Here is a 13,906-nt window from a genome sequence, read left to right as displayed (position 1 = left end):
GAGGTTCATAAGTCCTTAACCCAAATTAACTTATGTTTATATAATAATCTAACTCAAATGTTCATAAAAAAGATATACATGTCCAGATATCTAACATAATATGTTCATAATTACAAATATTAAAAATGTTTTAAAAATACATAAATCGAAAACAAAATAAACTTTTGTATGCAAATAATCAAATGTTTAGATATATAAATTATAAATTACAAAATGCCAAAATTTTAAAAATGATTAAAAATACATAGATCTAAAACAAAAATAAAAGTTCATAAGAAATGAATCACATGTTCAGAATTATAATTAAGATGTTCAAAATTCCAAAAATATATATCGATAAAAATAAATATTTATAGGAAACGTATCATATGTTCATATTTTTAACTTAAAATGTTCAAAAATACCAAAATGTAACCAAATATAGATTTTTTCATAATAAAATACACAAATATCACACAAACTCAAGCATTGATTAAATCTAACTAGATCAAAACATCATAAATAATTTTGACTTAGCTACACCAACTATATGAAGAGTTCAAAGATGAATTTGGCATAACAATTAACAAAAGATATTCTAAAACTCATCCTCTAACCTAGCGATGGCGATTTAAACAACGGAATCTCATCAGAAAATGATCTTCTCCACCGTCTTAACCACCTTCTCGCCAAAATTGCCATTTTCGGCTTCACTTCGTTGTAGAGACTAGCTCCATTAACAAAGATTTAATTCTTTAAATCGAAGGTTGGACAAAAAGAAATTTGAATTTGATTTCTAGAAATTATTGAAAGAGAAAGAAGAGAACAAGATGAGGAAATTTTTAGTAGTGTGAGGAGAAGAGAGATTGAGGTACTTTTTTGTTGTTTAGAGAGCCACAAGGGCGAGTGATGAGTGATGAGATTCGATCCCAAAATTACCTAAAACCGAGAGGAGAACTCTAACCATCTGAGCTATCCCTCACTTTCAGAATTGTGGTATAAATGTGTAAAAAATCTAGAAAGTAAATAATCAGGTTGGAGGAGAAGGAAAAACCCCAACTTAATATAATACAATGTAATTTTGGAGTGGTGGACCACCTAAAAATAGGTGAAGCAGAGTTCATCTAAAAATTTGCAGTCCAAAATGGCATGTATTGGGCTTTTCCAACGAGTTTGGGAAGCAATACTATGCCCCAATGGTCAAGAGGTCCTAAACCCATAACTAATATATTTATAGCTACTATAAATAGTGCTCAGGAGCAAATCCCAAGGACCAAGGTATGTTCAATTTTTCTATTTGTTCGTACTTATCGAGAAAGATTACAAGCGTTTTTCTTTCTCAAGAACTCGTAACTAACTTCGAGTATTCTTAGACACCCCTCGAGCTTAGTTAACTATATTAGGTGATCATGATTCAAGCCTAAGATGTTCCTGACTAGTCAAGAAATAAACTCTTGATTTGGTGATTATACTCGAAACAACACTCATATGGACACAGCTGAGCGAAGAATGGGACCAAAGAATTTTTTATCATCCAAGTATTTGGTCCATAATAAGTAATAAAGCTATAAATGAAGGTCCGGGAATACTTCATCTAGCCTTTCATGATTCACAATTGAAACAGTTGAGAGATTTTATTCTTACAACAATGCATCCTTCATGTTTCATGATAAGTATTCTTCTGAACTGATGGTATCTATAACTATCTTGGATGGGTGGATGGTCAAGCATCGCGATTACAATGTTGCTGAAATCCATTGCTTAGTATTTTAGTAATGTAATGTTGTCTTGAATCTCAAGCTACTTGGGAGCATACTTTAGATTTTGAGAATAGGTTTCCTAGTTTTGAGATTCAGACTTGAGGTCAAGCCTTTCTGATTGCTACAGAAAACAACTATTAGCTTGATTATAGAGAATGTGGAAGTTTTTGAGTAGTTTCGGCAGGAAGTTAAGTCAAAATTAAAGTCAATTGTTCATTGTAAGCAGATTTTTCTCATCACCAAAATATGATGCAACAATATGTGCAAACAATTACTCGTAGTCAAGAAAACTCAGGTGCCAATCGAGGAACTAGAGGCATCATTTAAGTACAACATAATCAGCCCTCTCAACTAAACAAAAAAAAAGTTAATTTACTTTACAGCAATTACATCCCCTGCATCTTCAGGGTCATAGCGCATTGGTAGAGTTAAAGGAAGAAAAGGCAACTAACGCCAGCAAGTCATGACTGTCTAGAGCAGCTAACCCCAACCAATTGGGTTCGTACAACAATTACAACCCCAACAAACCACAAAGGCTTGGACACCTAATGTTACAACATTACAATTAACCACTAATCGTCTAACCCACTTCTCTGATGCAGCATTGACAGTTATAAAAACCTCAGAGCAGAGCTAAGATGAGCCGAGGAAAAAAATGCTTCTATAGGCGGAAGCTGAATAAGCTCTCATGAAATATTTTTTCATTCCTTAACGTGTCATTCAGGTGAAAATTGTGTGATAAATAGGGTAAAGAATTTATTCAATCAAACACTGCTGAGTTCGGAATGTCCCATTTTTAAGCAGCTCAGTGACACGTCTTTCAAATCTCTTAGCTCCAGGACCCGGCCTCAAGATGTCTGCATCACCCCATTCACCACAAGTGTTGTTCCTCTCACCAACGCACCATCCACCAGGCACAACACTCCCACGTCTCCGCCCAAGAATTTCTCTGTCGATACGATCAAGTATTGGGTCATTCGGACGAAACTGTGTGGCAAATGCTGATCCACTCTGTAGCATGTCTTTTAAGTCAGAGCCATTCAGGTGTCTGGGACTATCATTTGAAGATGCATACTGTAAATTATGGTTTACAGCACTCTCTTTGAACTCTGGTGAGTTGCAAACAACGGTTGGTACATAGCTCAATAAAGATGATGGGGAGTTTGCTAAGTACATCAGTAAAGTTCTTGGTAAGTTATCTGATCCCAGAACACAGAATTCAACAAATTTCCGATTCAAAACAGAGGTTGGTGAACCTGCACAAAGAACACCAATTATCAGCTGATGATTCATTACTCAGAAATTCTGGTGAATTTTTTTATTGCTTAATAGGCCAGAAGAAGATGCAGTTTCTTTGACATATTCTGAACAAAAAACTGTTGAAAAGATTTCCATCTATATTTTTTGTAGTTTCTCATCGATTTATAATAAAAATCGGGAAAATTAGGGGATGAAATAGATGAATAAACAAACAGCTTTCAGTTTCATCACTTTCATATAGTTAAACAAGAAAAATGCCATCAATAAAATATTCAGAATATAAGCCATTCCAGCACAAATGTCAAAGAGCCAATGCTCCTAGTTGCACCTACAATAATGTACAAGATAATTCATCCGTTCATGGCATCATGCAGCAAGTAAATAGCCAAATAGGTATATGTCAGAGGGAAGGTGTTTTTAATTTGCAGTTCTCAATGCTTATCCTAGAGGCCTAGACACTTTGACAAAAGAACAGGGAGGGAAAGGGGAACAAATGTAGTAAGTAAACAATAATTATCACCATCCATAGCATCAGTCTCATTTTGGAGAATATCATACATCAGGATCAAGGAAAGTCTAATAAGAGTTGAGACCAGACAGAAGGTACCCCGATTATGGATCTAAAGTCAATTCACATGATCCCCTTTACGGGAACATTGTTTGGATAGAGGGATAAGGGATGTAATTTCCCTAATTTGGATGGTATATTATGTAGGTGAGAGATATGAAAGGGAGGAAAATGGAGGAAATTTGTTTATATATTCTCTGAGAAACAAAATTCTCCAAAATTGGGAAGATGTGGAAAGAAAATGGGAATAAGACATTCGATTAACATGAAACGACAATATTACCTTTACCAACATCTTAATTTTCTCCCATTAACACTTGAGTTCTTCCAAAAAAATAACCCCTTTTTCATTTTTTTTGTCTTTGTCTCTCTTAGATGTGAAACCTAGATTTATAATTGACATTCTTAATTTTCATGACTTCCCCAATTTCAAATCAAGAATTTTGAAGATGAAACTACCTACATATCTTAAACCTCAGTTAAGAGACTAACAACTATTTCAGGAGTGAAGAAAACTTTTTATCACACCCAGCCATCAGCAATGGTAGTATTTTGTGGTGTTGTTGGCGGTAGGAGATTGATGATGAACTTCACCTTCAGGTGAATGTCTTTGTGGAAGTGGCAAAGGATCTTGTGGTGTTGTAGGCAGTAGTAAATGATAAAGAATCAAATTTTTTGGGGCTCCAATTTGGTGGGTTTTCTTCTTCTGTTGATGAAGAAAAGCAAGTTCAAATGGATGAACTGTTCTCTATAATAAGACAAAAAAGTTCGTTTCCCCTCAGATTTTCTTCCTTCCGCTCCCCTCCCAGTTTTCTTCATTCCCTTCCTAAAATATTATCCAAACAAGCCGCTATTAAGTCCTTGAGTCCTAGCTATGTAACCACTTTCTGGCCTAAAATCTCAAGTAACTTTTCTCAAAAAATACGAATACTACCAAAGCTTCAATACTTATCCCTGATTCTTGCCCTGATTATCTGGCAACATCAGAGGAAAGACAGACAATGCAGGAAAGAGATCCCTTATGAAGCTTCAATTAACCAAAACTAAATCCCATTATGTACTTCTTTCAAGAGAGTGAGTGTGAGTGTGTGTGTGTGGGGGGGGGGGGGCGGAAGTACAAAACAACTAAGGCAGCGATAGACTAAGGTTTGCAATTCAAAGGAAAGAAAATCTATAATAGCTCAAACCAAGAGCACTAGATTTAATTTTTACTAGTATTTGAGCTCTGGAAATATGCAAGTGATGCTGCAGACTCACCTGAGAACAACTGATAAGCACTGGGAAATTCCCGCTTTTGAGTGGCATAAAACATCCCAGTCTTTTCTGCAAGATAAAGTCCAGGATCCACAATGATGGGTTTCATCCTTCGAGCTCTAAAATGCCACATGAAACCAGAGTTACTAAAAGTGAATGGAATTAATCAACAACCAAACAAATGAATCATGTAAAACAAGTGAAAGTAACTAACTCTTTCCATCCAATGTAGCTGGTATGATTCACAAAGTTAAGGTCTTTTGGCGTGTATGACAATATGTGCAACAAATCTGGATAAATGTGAATCATAACAACAAAATCAAAATTAAATAGAAGTTTGAATACTTGAACCAAATTATCAAATCAATCAGGGCATATATGCAACAAAACCCTGAAAGACCCACATTCTCAATCAGTGTTTAACATTAAAACTTGAACCAAATTACACATCAATAAGATAACGACAGTCTCCTCATCCAATGTAACTAGAATTGTCACAAAGTTGTAATCTTTAGGTAATGAACCGCGAAATGAGCAGCAAATTTGAACAAAACCAAAAGTCTGGGTAAAAGTCAGGGTGTAATAGCCAACACCCCATAATCAAATACCGTCTATATCACTGCTCTTTGGGACTCTCTATGTGATCATAAAAAAAAAAAAAAAAAAAAAAAAAAAAAAAAAAAAAAAAGAAACAAACCTAGTATCTGACAATACACCCAACACAACAATCAATGCAGCTAATCAGAGAAATCCCAACAAAACTACACTTCAAAACCTTAGTATCTTAGTCAATTCAAGTCCTAAGGTAATACACAAAACGTCGGATCATATTCCATCTACATCACTACTCTTTGCGACTTCCTAGCGCTTAAAAAGCAAAACTAGTATCTTAGACCAAATTAACAATCAATGCAGCAAATCAGAGAAAACCCAATAACAATAAATCACAAGATCAACCATTATTAAATCACAAAAAACATTAGTAAATCAAACATCCAAGCAAAATCCACAAAAATTTAAAATTCAAAAGGTAGAAATTTACCATCTTGAGTAACAAGGGGATAATCATGAGCAGATAAATTGATGAACCAATCCCAATTAGAATTCAACCTAAGCAAAATAGAAGCACCCCTAAGCAAAGAAGCAATAGGGGAAGATCCTCTAGGGTAAGCAAAATCAGCATTACCAATAACATGGACATTCCGGGCAGCTTTGACCACGGGCAGGCCGTGCACCCTAAGAGACAAACGGTCACGGTCAGACTGAGGGGCAAAACGGTCAAGATGAAGCAAGTAAAGATTTTTAGGGTGGTAAATAGAGAGAAGAAGCCGGAAGATTCTAGAATAGTCACCGGATGATCCGGTGATGAAGTAAGCAATTGAAGGGACAGAAGGAAGTGGGGGTGAGTTGGGGTTGTTGAGGACATATTGAGGGTTGGGAAAGAGGCGTGGGTCAGGTGATGTTGCGGCGGTTGTGGTGGTTGTTGTGGTGGTTGAGATGAAGAAGAGGAGAGAGAAAATGAAGGAGGCTGCTATGAAGTAGAAGGTTGTGGAGTTGTCTCTTGGTGGTGGTGATGGTGGTTGTTGGTTTTGCAACATTGTTGTTGTTGTTGTGTTTTTTTAAAAAAGTTTCTAATTTTTGGTTCTTTTGGTACAAGATGGTTATGTTGTTTTGGCGTGTTTATAATGGGATTAATGGTGCTATAGGGCCATAGGGATGGTTCGTCTTTGAGATGGGGGGATTATTATGCTTTCGTGTATGTTTGTGTATCGAAATGAAAAATAACGGAGTAATTATTGATTTTTAGGATGTTTGAGATTATTAGATCTAAGATGGGGAGTTTTTGGTGTGTTTTAGGAAGGTTAGATATTAGGAAGATATTTTATTTACATGATTTTGATTAGATGATGTGATTACCATTTATTGATTTATTAGTAGTGTTTAAGTGGAGGATGGGTAAAGATTAAGGAGGCAAGAAAGGTGGTTAGATTGGAATGAATTAACAAGGTGAAAGTGATGTTATTGGTGAGCTTCTAACTATTAGGTGCTCCCTCACGTCTTTATTAAGTCCCTAATTGTTACATTTATGCTTTTAGTACTTTTTGATGCGGAATTTTGATAGTGATATCTTTAATTATCGTCCTTAAAAAAACATTAATTGTCAATTATAGAGTAGTATAAATTGTAATAAATTAATATTAAAAAGTAATTCATTAAGATGATTTTAATAAGATTTTACATGACTATATATATTTTAGATCTTGTACATGCATCGGCCTAACTCGCTTTTAACCCTACAAAATGTGATCATCTTTAACCCAACCTACATTGACCCCGACCCTTGAAGCTCTAGGCATGCAAGCCAGTCAGCTAGACTATAGGTTTAAGGGAAAAGCCCAAGTCTAAACAAAACTAAGCATTAAAAAACTTAGAACCTAACCGATTAAAACAAGGAGAATATATGTAATAGGAGGATAAAATGCTATTATAACACCCTAAAAAAAACAAAAACCCTACCCAATCTTTACCTTTATTCTTAGTTCGATGAAACTTACAAACCCTAGAACGGTGGTGATAAATATAGTTATGACATGTTGCCGAAATTCTCTAAAAATTATCAGATGTGAAAATTAAATCTTTTCTCACTTGAGGAACAAAGAAACTAATGGCCAAGAACACCCAATCTTCTCCCAAATTAAAATCCTAACCCTAGCTTATCTTTATCGGCGAGCGTATTTATCAGCGAGCACTACGTGACGGCGTTAGGGAAAGCTTGTAGAATAAGGATGCCAAAGTCTTCTAAAACAAATTAGATTTGAGGTGTTGCTTCCTTGAAACACAATATAGGGCGTGTTTGGCATTAGCTTTTGAGTAGCTTTTAGTGGTTAGTCAAACCAAATTCAAAAAAATATATGGCAATATAGTGGCTGAGGTAGTGTTTAGTGGTGAAGGTAGCTTTTATCAAAAGCTAGAAATATTAGATTTTAAAGTTAGAGGTAGTTGTTGAAAATTTAATTTATAGGTTTAGGAAAAAATATGAATTTTTATATGTAATAGATAGTCAATCGCTATTTTACCAATAAACCCTCATACCTTAATTATCTATCTTCACAATTAATAACTACCTTTACAACTATATTTTGTCGAACACGCCTATAGCTAAGCTTACACGATCATGGGAGTAGGTTTGAACATATAACTTACCCTGTATGATATATAGGCACTCAATCTTTGCCACTAGGTCAAAACCTCATTAATATAATAATGATAAACTAACTTGCTAATAGTTGGATCTCTTTCTCTCTAATTTTCAATCCCTCAAAAGCTCAAGCTCAAACTCAAGCAAAATGCACAACCAAATTTCATTTTCATGACAGACGTCCATTTAAAATTTTTAAATCCATCTACTAAAATTAATCATGAGAAAACGAAGCCTCCACAAATTTTAAGCATCCAAATGTCATCATGCTAACTTTCTTACCTGATTTTTTAAACGTAGAAACTAGAAGCACCACATTAACCACACACTTTCATAAGTTTTTGTCCCATTTCATGCTCTTCACATTTTATAATCCCTCTATATTATTTTTCAGCTTAATTAAAATTAATAATCCATTTTTCTAAATATATCAACCTACTTCATTTACCAACCCACCTCTACAAAACTCAACTGAAGCTATGGCAATCGAGGTGAGATATATTCATCGTCAAATTTAATACCCCTTTTCCCTTTGATTATTATGATTAATTACTACTTTTAATTGTATATATAATCTCAAATTAATAATATGTGATTTAATTAATTATTAATATTAATTTGAAGGCTTGGTATATGGATGAAAGTAATGAGGACCCAAGGCTTCCTCATCATCGAAACCCAAAAGAATTTGTCTCCCTTGATACCCTTTCCGGTCTGTTAATTCTCCCTCTCATTTTTTTTTTTTTCTATTTTTTTCTGGGAATTTTTGGGATTTTATTGATGTTATAAATGGGGTTTGTTGCAGAAATTGGTGTTTTACACTGGAAATTGAATGCTAAGGACTATGAAAATGATCCTGAATTAAAGAAGATTAGAGATGAGAGGGGTTACAACTATATGGTAAGTTTGCTCCCTATATCGGAAATAATAGTCACTTATACTACTGCCTCTGTTACATCTTACGTTTTTGTTCCATTTTATTTTTGCATAGTTTTCAATACACGTGATTGAATTATAATATATGAAGTATTTAATTACTGGTGATTACAAGTTATACTAGTGTAACTTATAAATAGTTGATATTTTGAATATAAATTCAGTCGGACCTGATCATATTTCTTCTTATGTACCAATTATGTTTGAGTTTAACTCATGATATGATATGATTTTTTTTTTTGTTTGACCACATGAATGGTAAATGTGACAAACAGGGGAAAATGGAGGTACTATTAATGAATGTTTGGAAAATGTTGTCGCGTTTTCTAAATTATTGTTCCATAATGGATTTTGAGTGCAAATAAAAAAAAATACCAAAACTAAAAAATACTGGAATGATGTTGATCTTATTGGATTGGAAATTCGGTGAGTATATGTATCGCATAATTGATAGTTGGCTCCAATCTGTTTTTTGATGTTGCATCAAGATTGTGGGTTACGAATAATTTTATGGGATAATCAACATGAGATTGGGTTGATTGCTAGAAGTAATATAAGCAAAAATGCTACTACCTCCGTTTCATGTTATGTGCAATAAAGGCCTTGACACGGACTCCTAGGTAAAATTTGTTTGAGTGTTAAATGAAGAGAGAAAGATATAGATGCATGTGATGAGGAAAGAGATAGAGGAAATGACAACTTAAAAATGAAAGAAAACATTTGTTGCACATAATTAATAGCATTCGTTTTTAGTAAATATTGCACATAATTTGAAACGGAGGTAGTATTTAAAATTTTAGCTAATTGTGCTGATTAGGATGTTGAGAGTTAGGAGTTACATTGGGTTCAGTGCTTAGATTAAGGTTGAGGTCTTGAATGTAAGAGTTGATTTACTAGTATGTTTGTAGGAGTGTGTAGCAGTGTAGGTGTCAAGGTGCGAGGAGTTGAAGCACAATCTAGAGAGAATAATAGAAATTCGACTTTGTTCTAAATTTGTTAAGAGTTACTATGTACTCTGCAGTTCATGATTCTGGTTTTACATGTGAATCTGTAGCGAGTACTGTAAATTTTGTAATATGCTGCAGGATATCCATCTATGATATCAATTTGTATCAAGTGTGTTGTCCTTGGTACTTAGCTAACATGGTATAATGTTGTTGTACAAAATCTATAATATAGGGGGAAAATTAAAGGGTGTCCCAATTTAGCAAGGTAAAAATCTAAATCTCTCCAATTTCTGCTGAGCTCTTTGCTCAATAATATAGTGTTTTACACATTGACATCTGATTGAATCAGCTGGATGATGCTCTTCAGTCTTCACCACCAGCTCTCTTGTTTCTTTTCTTCTCAGCATAAGTATGGAGCTACACTGCTACGACTAAGAGCCTAAGCCGCTATTATTTCTTTCCTTGGAAGACTTGCTCTTCAACAGTTGTGAAGCTTTAACGTACTGCTAAGTAGAATGCAATTGCATATTAACTTATTGTTTCCTTTTCTGTAGAATTTTACATTTGAACTCAAAACAACACACCTACTAGTGACAATTACAAGTGCTCTTGGCCATACCAGTAATTAAAAAAAAATTCATCACGAACCCTGCAAATGGCTAGCTATTCTTATGACACTTATGAGGAGTCTTTTTTTTCCTAGCGCACTTGGCTTGGAGTTGACATATGCTGGACAGGGCAGCTGGGCAGACGTAACTCCAGCAATCAGCAGCTGTGTTTTACTTTTTGTTCAGAAGGGTGGGGTGGGGTGGGGGGGGTGGGGTGGGGGAGAGGTTGGAATTGTGTATTTTATTATTTAATCTTATTTTTATTTAACTGATTAATTTAGATTCATTTTGAATTTTTGATTCATACCTCATGTGATTAAGAAACTGCAAAGGTTCATAAATCTGATGAAAAATATATTGTAGATCTTGAAACCAGAGTTATGGAACTTCATGTCTTGAACCCAACTTTTGCAAAGTTTACATCCTCTATCTTATGCTTTTCCGATTAAATCAAGGGTTGTTTTCTCTGTAGGGACTAGGGGCTCATACGATTTATTCTGATGTGCAGGATATTCTTGATTTGTGCCCTGAAAAGGTGGAGAATTATGAGCAGAAGCTGAAGAACTTCTTCACAGAACACATACATGCAGATGAAGAGATACGCTATTGCTTGGAGGGAAGTGGCTACTTTGATGTACGAGATAAGGCAGACCGTTGGATTCGGATCTGGCTTAAAAAGGGTGATATGATCATACTTCCTGCTGGAATTTACCATCGTTTCACTCTTGACACCTCTAACTATGTGAAGGCAAGTATATACTAAGTAGTATACAGTAGTAATTTTGTGTGACAATATAGTCTCACTACTGTTGAGCTTTGCATCCCTCTCTTTGTTACCTACTGTCTCTCTTTATTACCAGTAAAGGATCATGGACATTGCTGATATGATTGTAATTTTAATGAGAATACTTATGAACAACATGCAGTTGATGAGGCTTTTCATAGGAGAACCAGTGTGGACACCATATAATCGGCCACAGGAGGATCATCCAGTTAGAAAGGAGTACGTAAAGAATTTGGCAGAGAAAGCGAGGATGCCTGTTTCTGCTTACTAGTCATTCGATCCATACCTTGTGGTTGCTCTTGGGTATCAAAATTATATAGGTATTCTGTGACTGTAATCATTGATATGCTACAGCTATTGCTGCTTGTAATGTGTATTGCTGCTTTTTTGTGGACAGTAGTAGGAAGTAATAGTGTAAAAAATTCTACACAATTATCGTTATTATATATTGCTATTTGTAAACTTTCTAAGTATATGCATGTTTTGGTATCTTGTTAATCTCTATTATATAAAGGAAGGGGAGAGGGGGGAAGAAAAAAGTTGGTGTTGTTGAACTATCCATAATGCCCCATAGGCCCTGTTCACTTCACCTTGCTTTTATGGAGCTTAAATTATTATTTTTGATGAACGTAAATTAATTTAACTGAACTGAAATTATTTTTTTACTAATTCTCTATTATATTTCTCATTAAAGTTACTGATTTTTACTGAACTAATGAAATTATTTTTGTTGAAATGAAATTATTTTAATTGAATATTATTTTTTTAAGGTGAAGTGAGAAAGGTCTTTATTCATTATATTCTTTTAATTTAAAAAAGAAAAAAAAAATAATTGAAGGTAATTGACATATTAGCTGATGTAATGAAAAATTAACATTCCAATCAAAAGTTCAATCAAGTTTAGAAAAAATAAATTAGAAAATATTTTTAATTAACCAAAATAAAAAGGAAAATTCCCATAAATAAAACATAAAGGAAAATTCACTACTACTACATTGATAATGATCAATCTTAATTGTTAATAATCATAAATAGTTATCATTTCAACAAATATATATATATATATATATATATATTGTAAAAAATAACCACCCCTAAATACCCCACTTTTCTAAAAAAGCACTCATTTTTTACGAAATTAAAAAAAACTACCTGCAAAACCCAAAATCAGTAGGAATTACCACCCTTCCCTTATTCCGGCCTGTTTTCTGACTAAAGAGTCCACTTGTCACTACCTTATTGAGCAAAATTAACAAAAATAAAAAAAAAATAAAAAAATCCTCAACCAGCCCATGGCAGCCACCCCCTTCCCCTTGCTTCTTCAATCCCGCTGCCACCACCGCCTTGGCGCCTCCACACCTTCCCCGCCCCTCCGACCACCTAACCTAGCCACACGCAGCCTTGCGCTGCCAGACGAACACCCCCACATCCTCCCTCTCTTCTCTGCCCCGTTCTTTCTCCTTCTCGTGTTCCTTTCTTTCTCCTCCGCGCCGCCCAAACCACCGCTAGCGCCACCCCAACACAGCCACCTCTAGCAAATACCCTTGCCGGCGAACCCCACCAAGCCCCACACAAGTATTTACCTTCTGTTTCGGTAAAAACAATGGGACCTTCGGCAGGTCCTTTGGATGAGTGGAGATGAGGCCCAATTCGAGTGATGACCGAATTGGGGATTTCCTGCACAGCTAAGCAAACTTAAACTGGCCTCGGGGGTTGTGCCGAGGAAGGCCCCTCCGATGCCGAAGTCAGTACGAGTGTAAAAAGGAGAGAGAATTGCTATGCAAGAGTGTTTGTTGCTTGAGGCAATATCTGTGAATGAAAGTAAGTGAGGCAAAATGAGAGTATTTATACCTTACTCCAATTGAATGGAGTGGGCTTGAGGAATCAGTTGGGCTGCCATCTGATTGGGCCCCGCTGACTTTGACTTGGCATATGTGTTAGAGGGTTAGACCTTGCCTATTGGGCTTTGTTTATTTTCATTTGTGGACTGGGCCCAAATACAAGTTATTTGGACCCCAAACAACTTGCCCCGCAAACCCGATTCGTGGGGATAACGGGTCGGGTTTTCAGCTGCCGAGAGATTTAGGGGAAAATAAATGAAAATAATTTGAATTTTGTTTGAGGAATTTGTACGGTTTAATAACCGTTAATTTGCACTTAACTAACTTCAATGACAGTTAATTGAGAGTAATGGGGAAGTGGAAAGAATTTAGTGGGAAGTTAATTTTGCGGTTGCAATTAAGTGGGAAGAATTTGAGTAGCCACGAATTGAAATAGTGTTTAGTGGGTGGTTATTGCTCTTTAATTCCGGAAATTGCATCCCAAAATATATTTAAGAGTGTTTTGAATTCCCTTAATCTTCACTTCGCCACTCAAAATCCAATTGTCTCCCAAACACGCGCAACACCTTAATTTTTCTCTCGCTATTTTCTTGCAATCCGAAGCCCTAAACTCAAAATCCGATTCTCCGAGCTTGTAGATCGGCGAATTCCGAGTCTGAAGAAGGTAATTTTTTAGCAATTTGCTTCGGTTTTCTTTGCTTCTTGAAATATCTTTCCTTTTCCCTTTTTTTCAAACTTTTCGAACTTCCGTCCAACTGAAAATGGCCGGC

General features: G+C 35.4%; 2 protein-coding genes across 2 annotated transcripts; one reads left to right on the top strand and one right to left on the bottom strand.

Annotated features, from left to right (window-relative positions):
• Nucleotides 1-2,061: 2,061 nt before the first annotated feature.
• Nucleotides 2,062-6,829, bottom strand: LOC110727374 (beta-glucuronosyltransferase GlcAT14A-like). The gene is made up of 4 exons (XM_021906939.1): nt 5,864-6,829; nt 5,036-5,111; nt 4,825-4,940; nt 2,062-2,995 (listed from the first exon to the last, which is right to left on the bottom strand). Exons 1-4 carry the CDS (start codon nt 6,417-6,419, stop codon nt 2,496-2,498), a joined length of 1,248 nt encoding a protein of 415 aa, XP_021762631.1. The 5' UTR covers nt 6,420-6,829; the 3' UTR covers nt 2,062-2,495.
• Nucleotides 6,830-8,206: 1,377 nt separating this feature from the next.
• LOC110727373 (1,2-dihydroxy-3-keto-5-methylthiopentene dioxygenase 1-like) lies at nt 8,207-11,768 on the top strand. The gene is made up of 5 exons (XM_021906937.1): nt 8,207-8,511; nt 8,645-8,732; nt 8,826-8,920; nt 11,020-11,259; nt 11,438-11,768. Exons 1-5 carry the CDS (start codon nt 8,500-8,502, stop codon nt 11,564-11,566), a joined length of 564 nt encoding a protein of 187 aa, XP_021762629.1. The 5' UTR covers nt 8,207-8,499; the 3' UTR covers nt 11,567-11,768.
• The last annotated feature ends 2,138 nt before the right edge of the window (nt 11,769-13,906 follow it).

This window comes from Chenopodium quinoa, unplaced genomic scaffold (genome assembly GCF_001683475.1).
Source record: "Chenopodium quinoa cultivar QQ74 unplaced genomic scaffold, ASM168347v1, whole genome shotgun sequence".
Classification (NCBI taxonomy): domain Eukaryota; kingdom Viridiplantae; phylum Streptophyta; class Magnoliopsida; order Caryophyllales; family Amaranthaceae; genus Chenopodium; species Chenopodium quinoa.
This window is presented reverse-complemented; position numbering and strand designations above follow the sequence as displayed.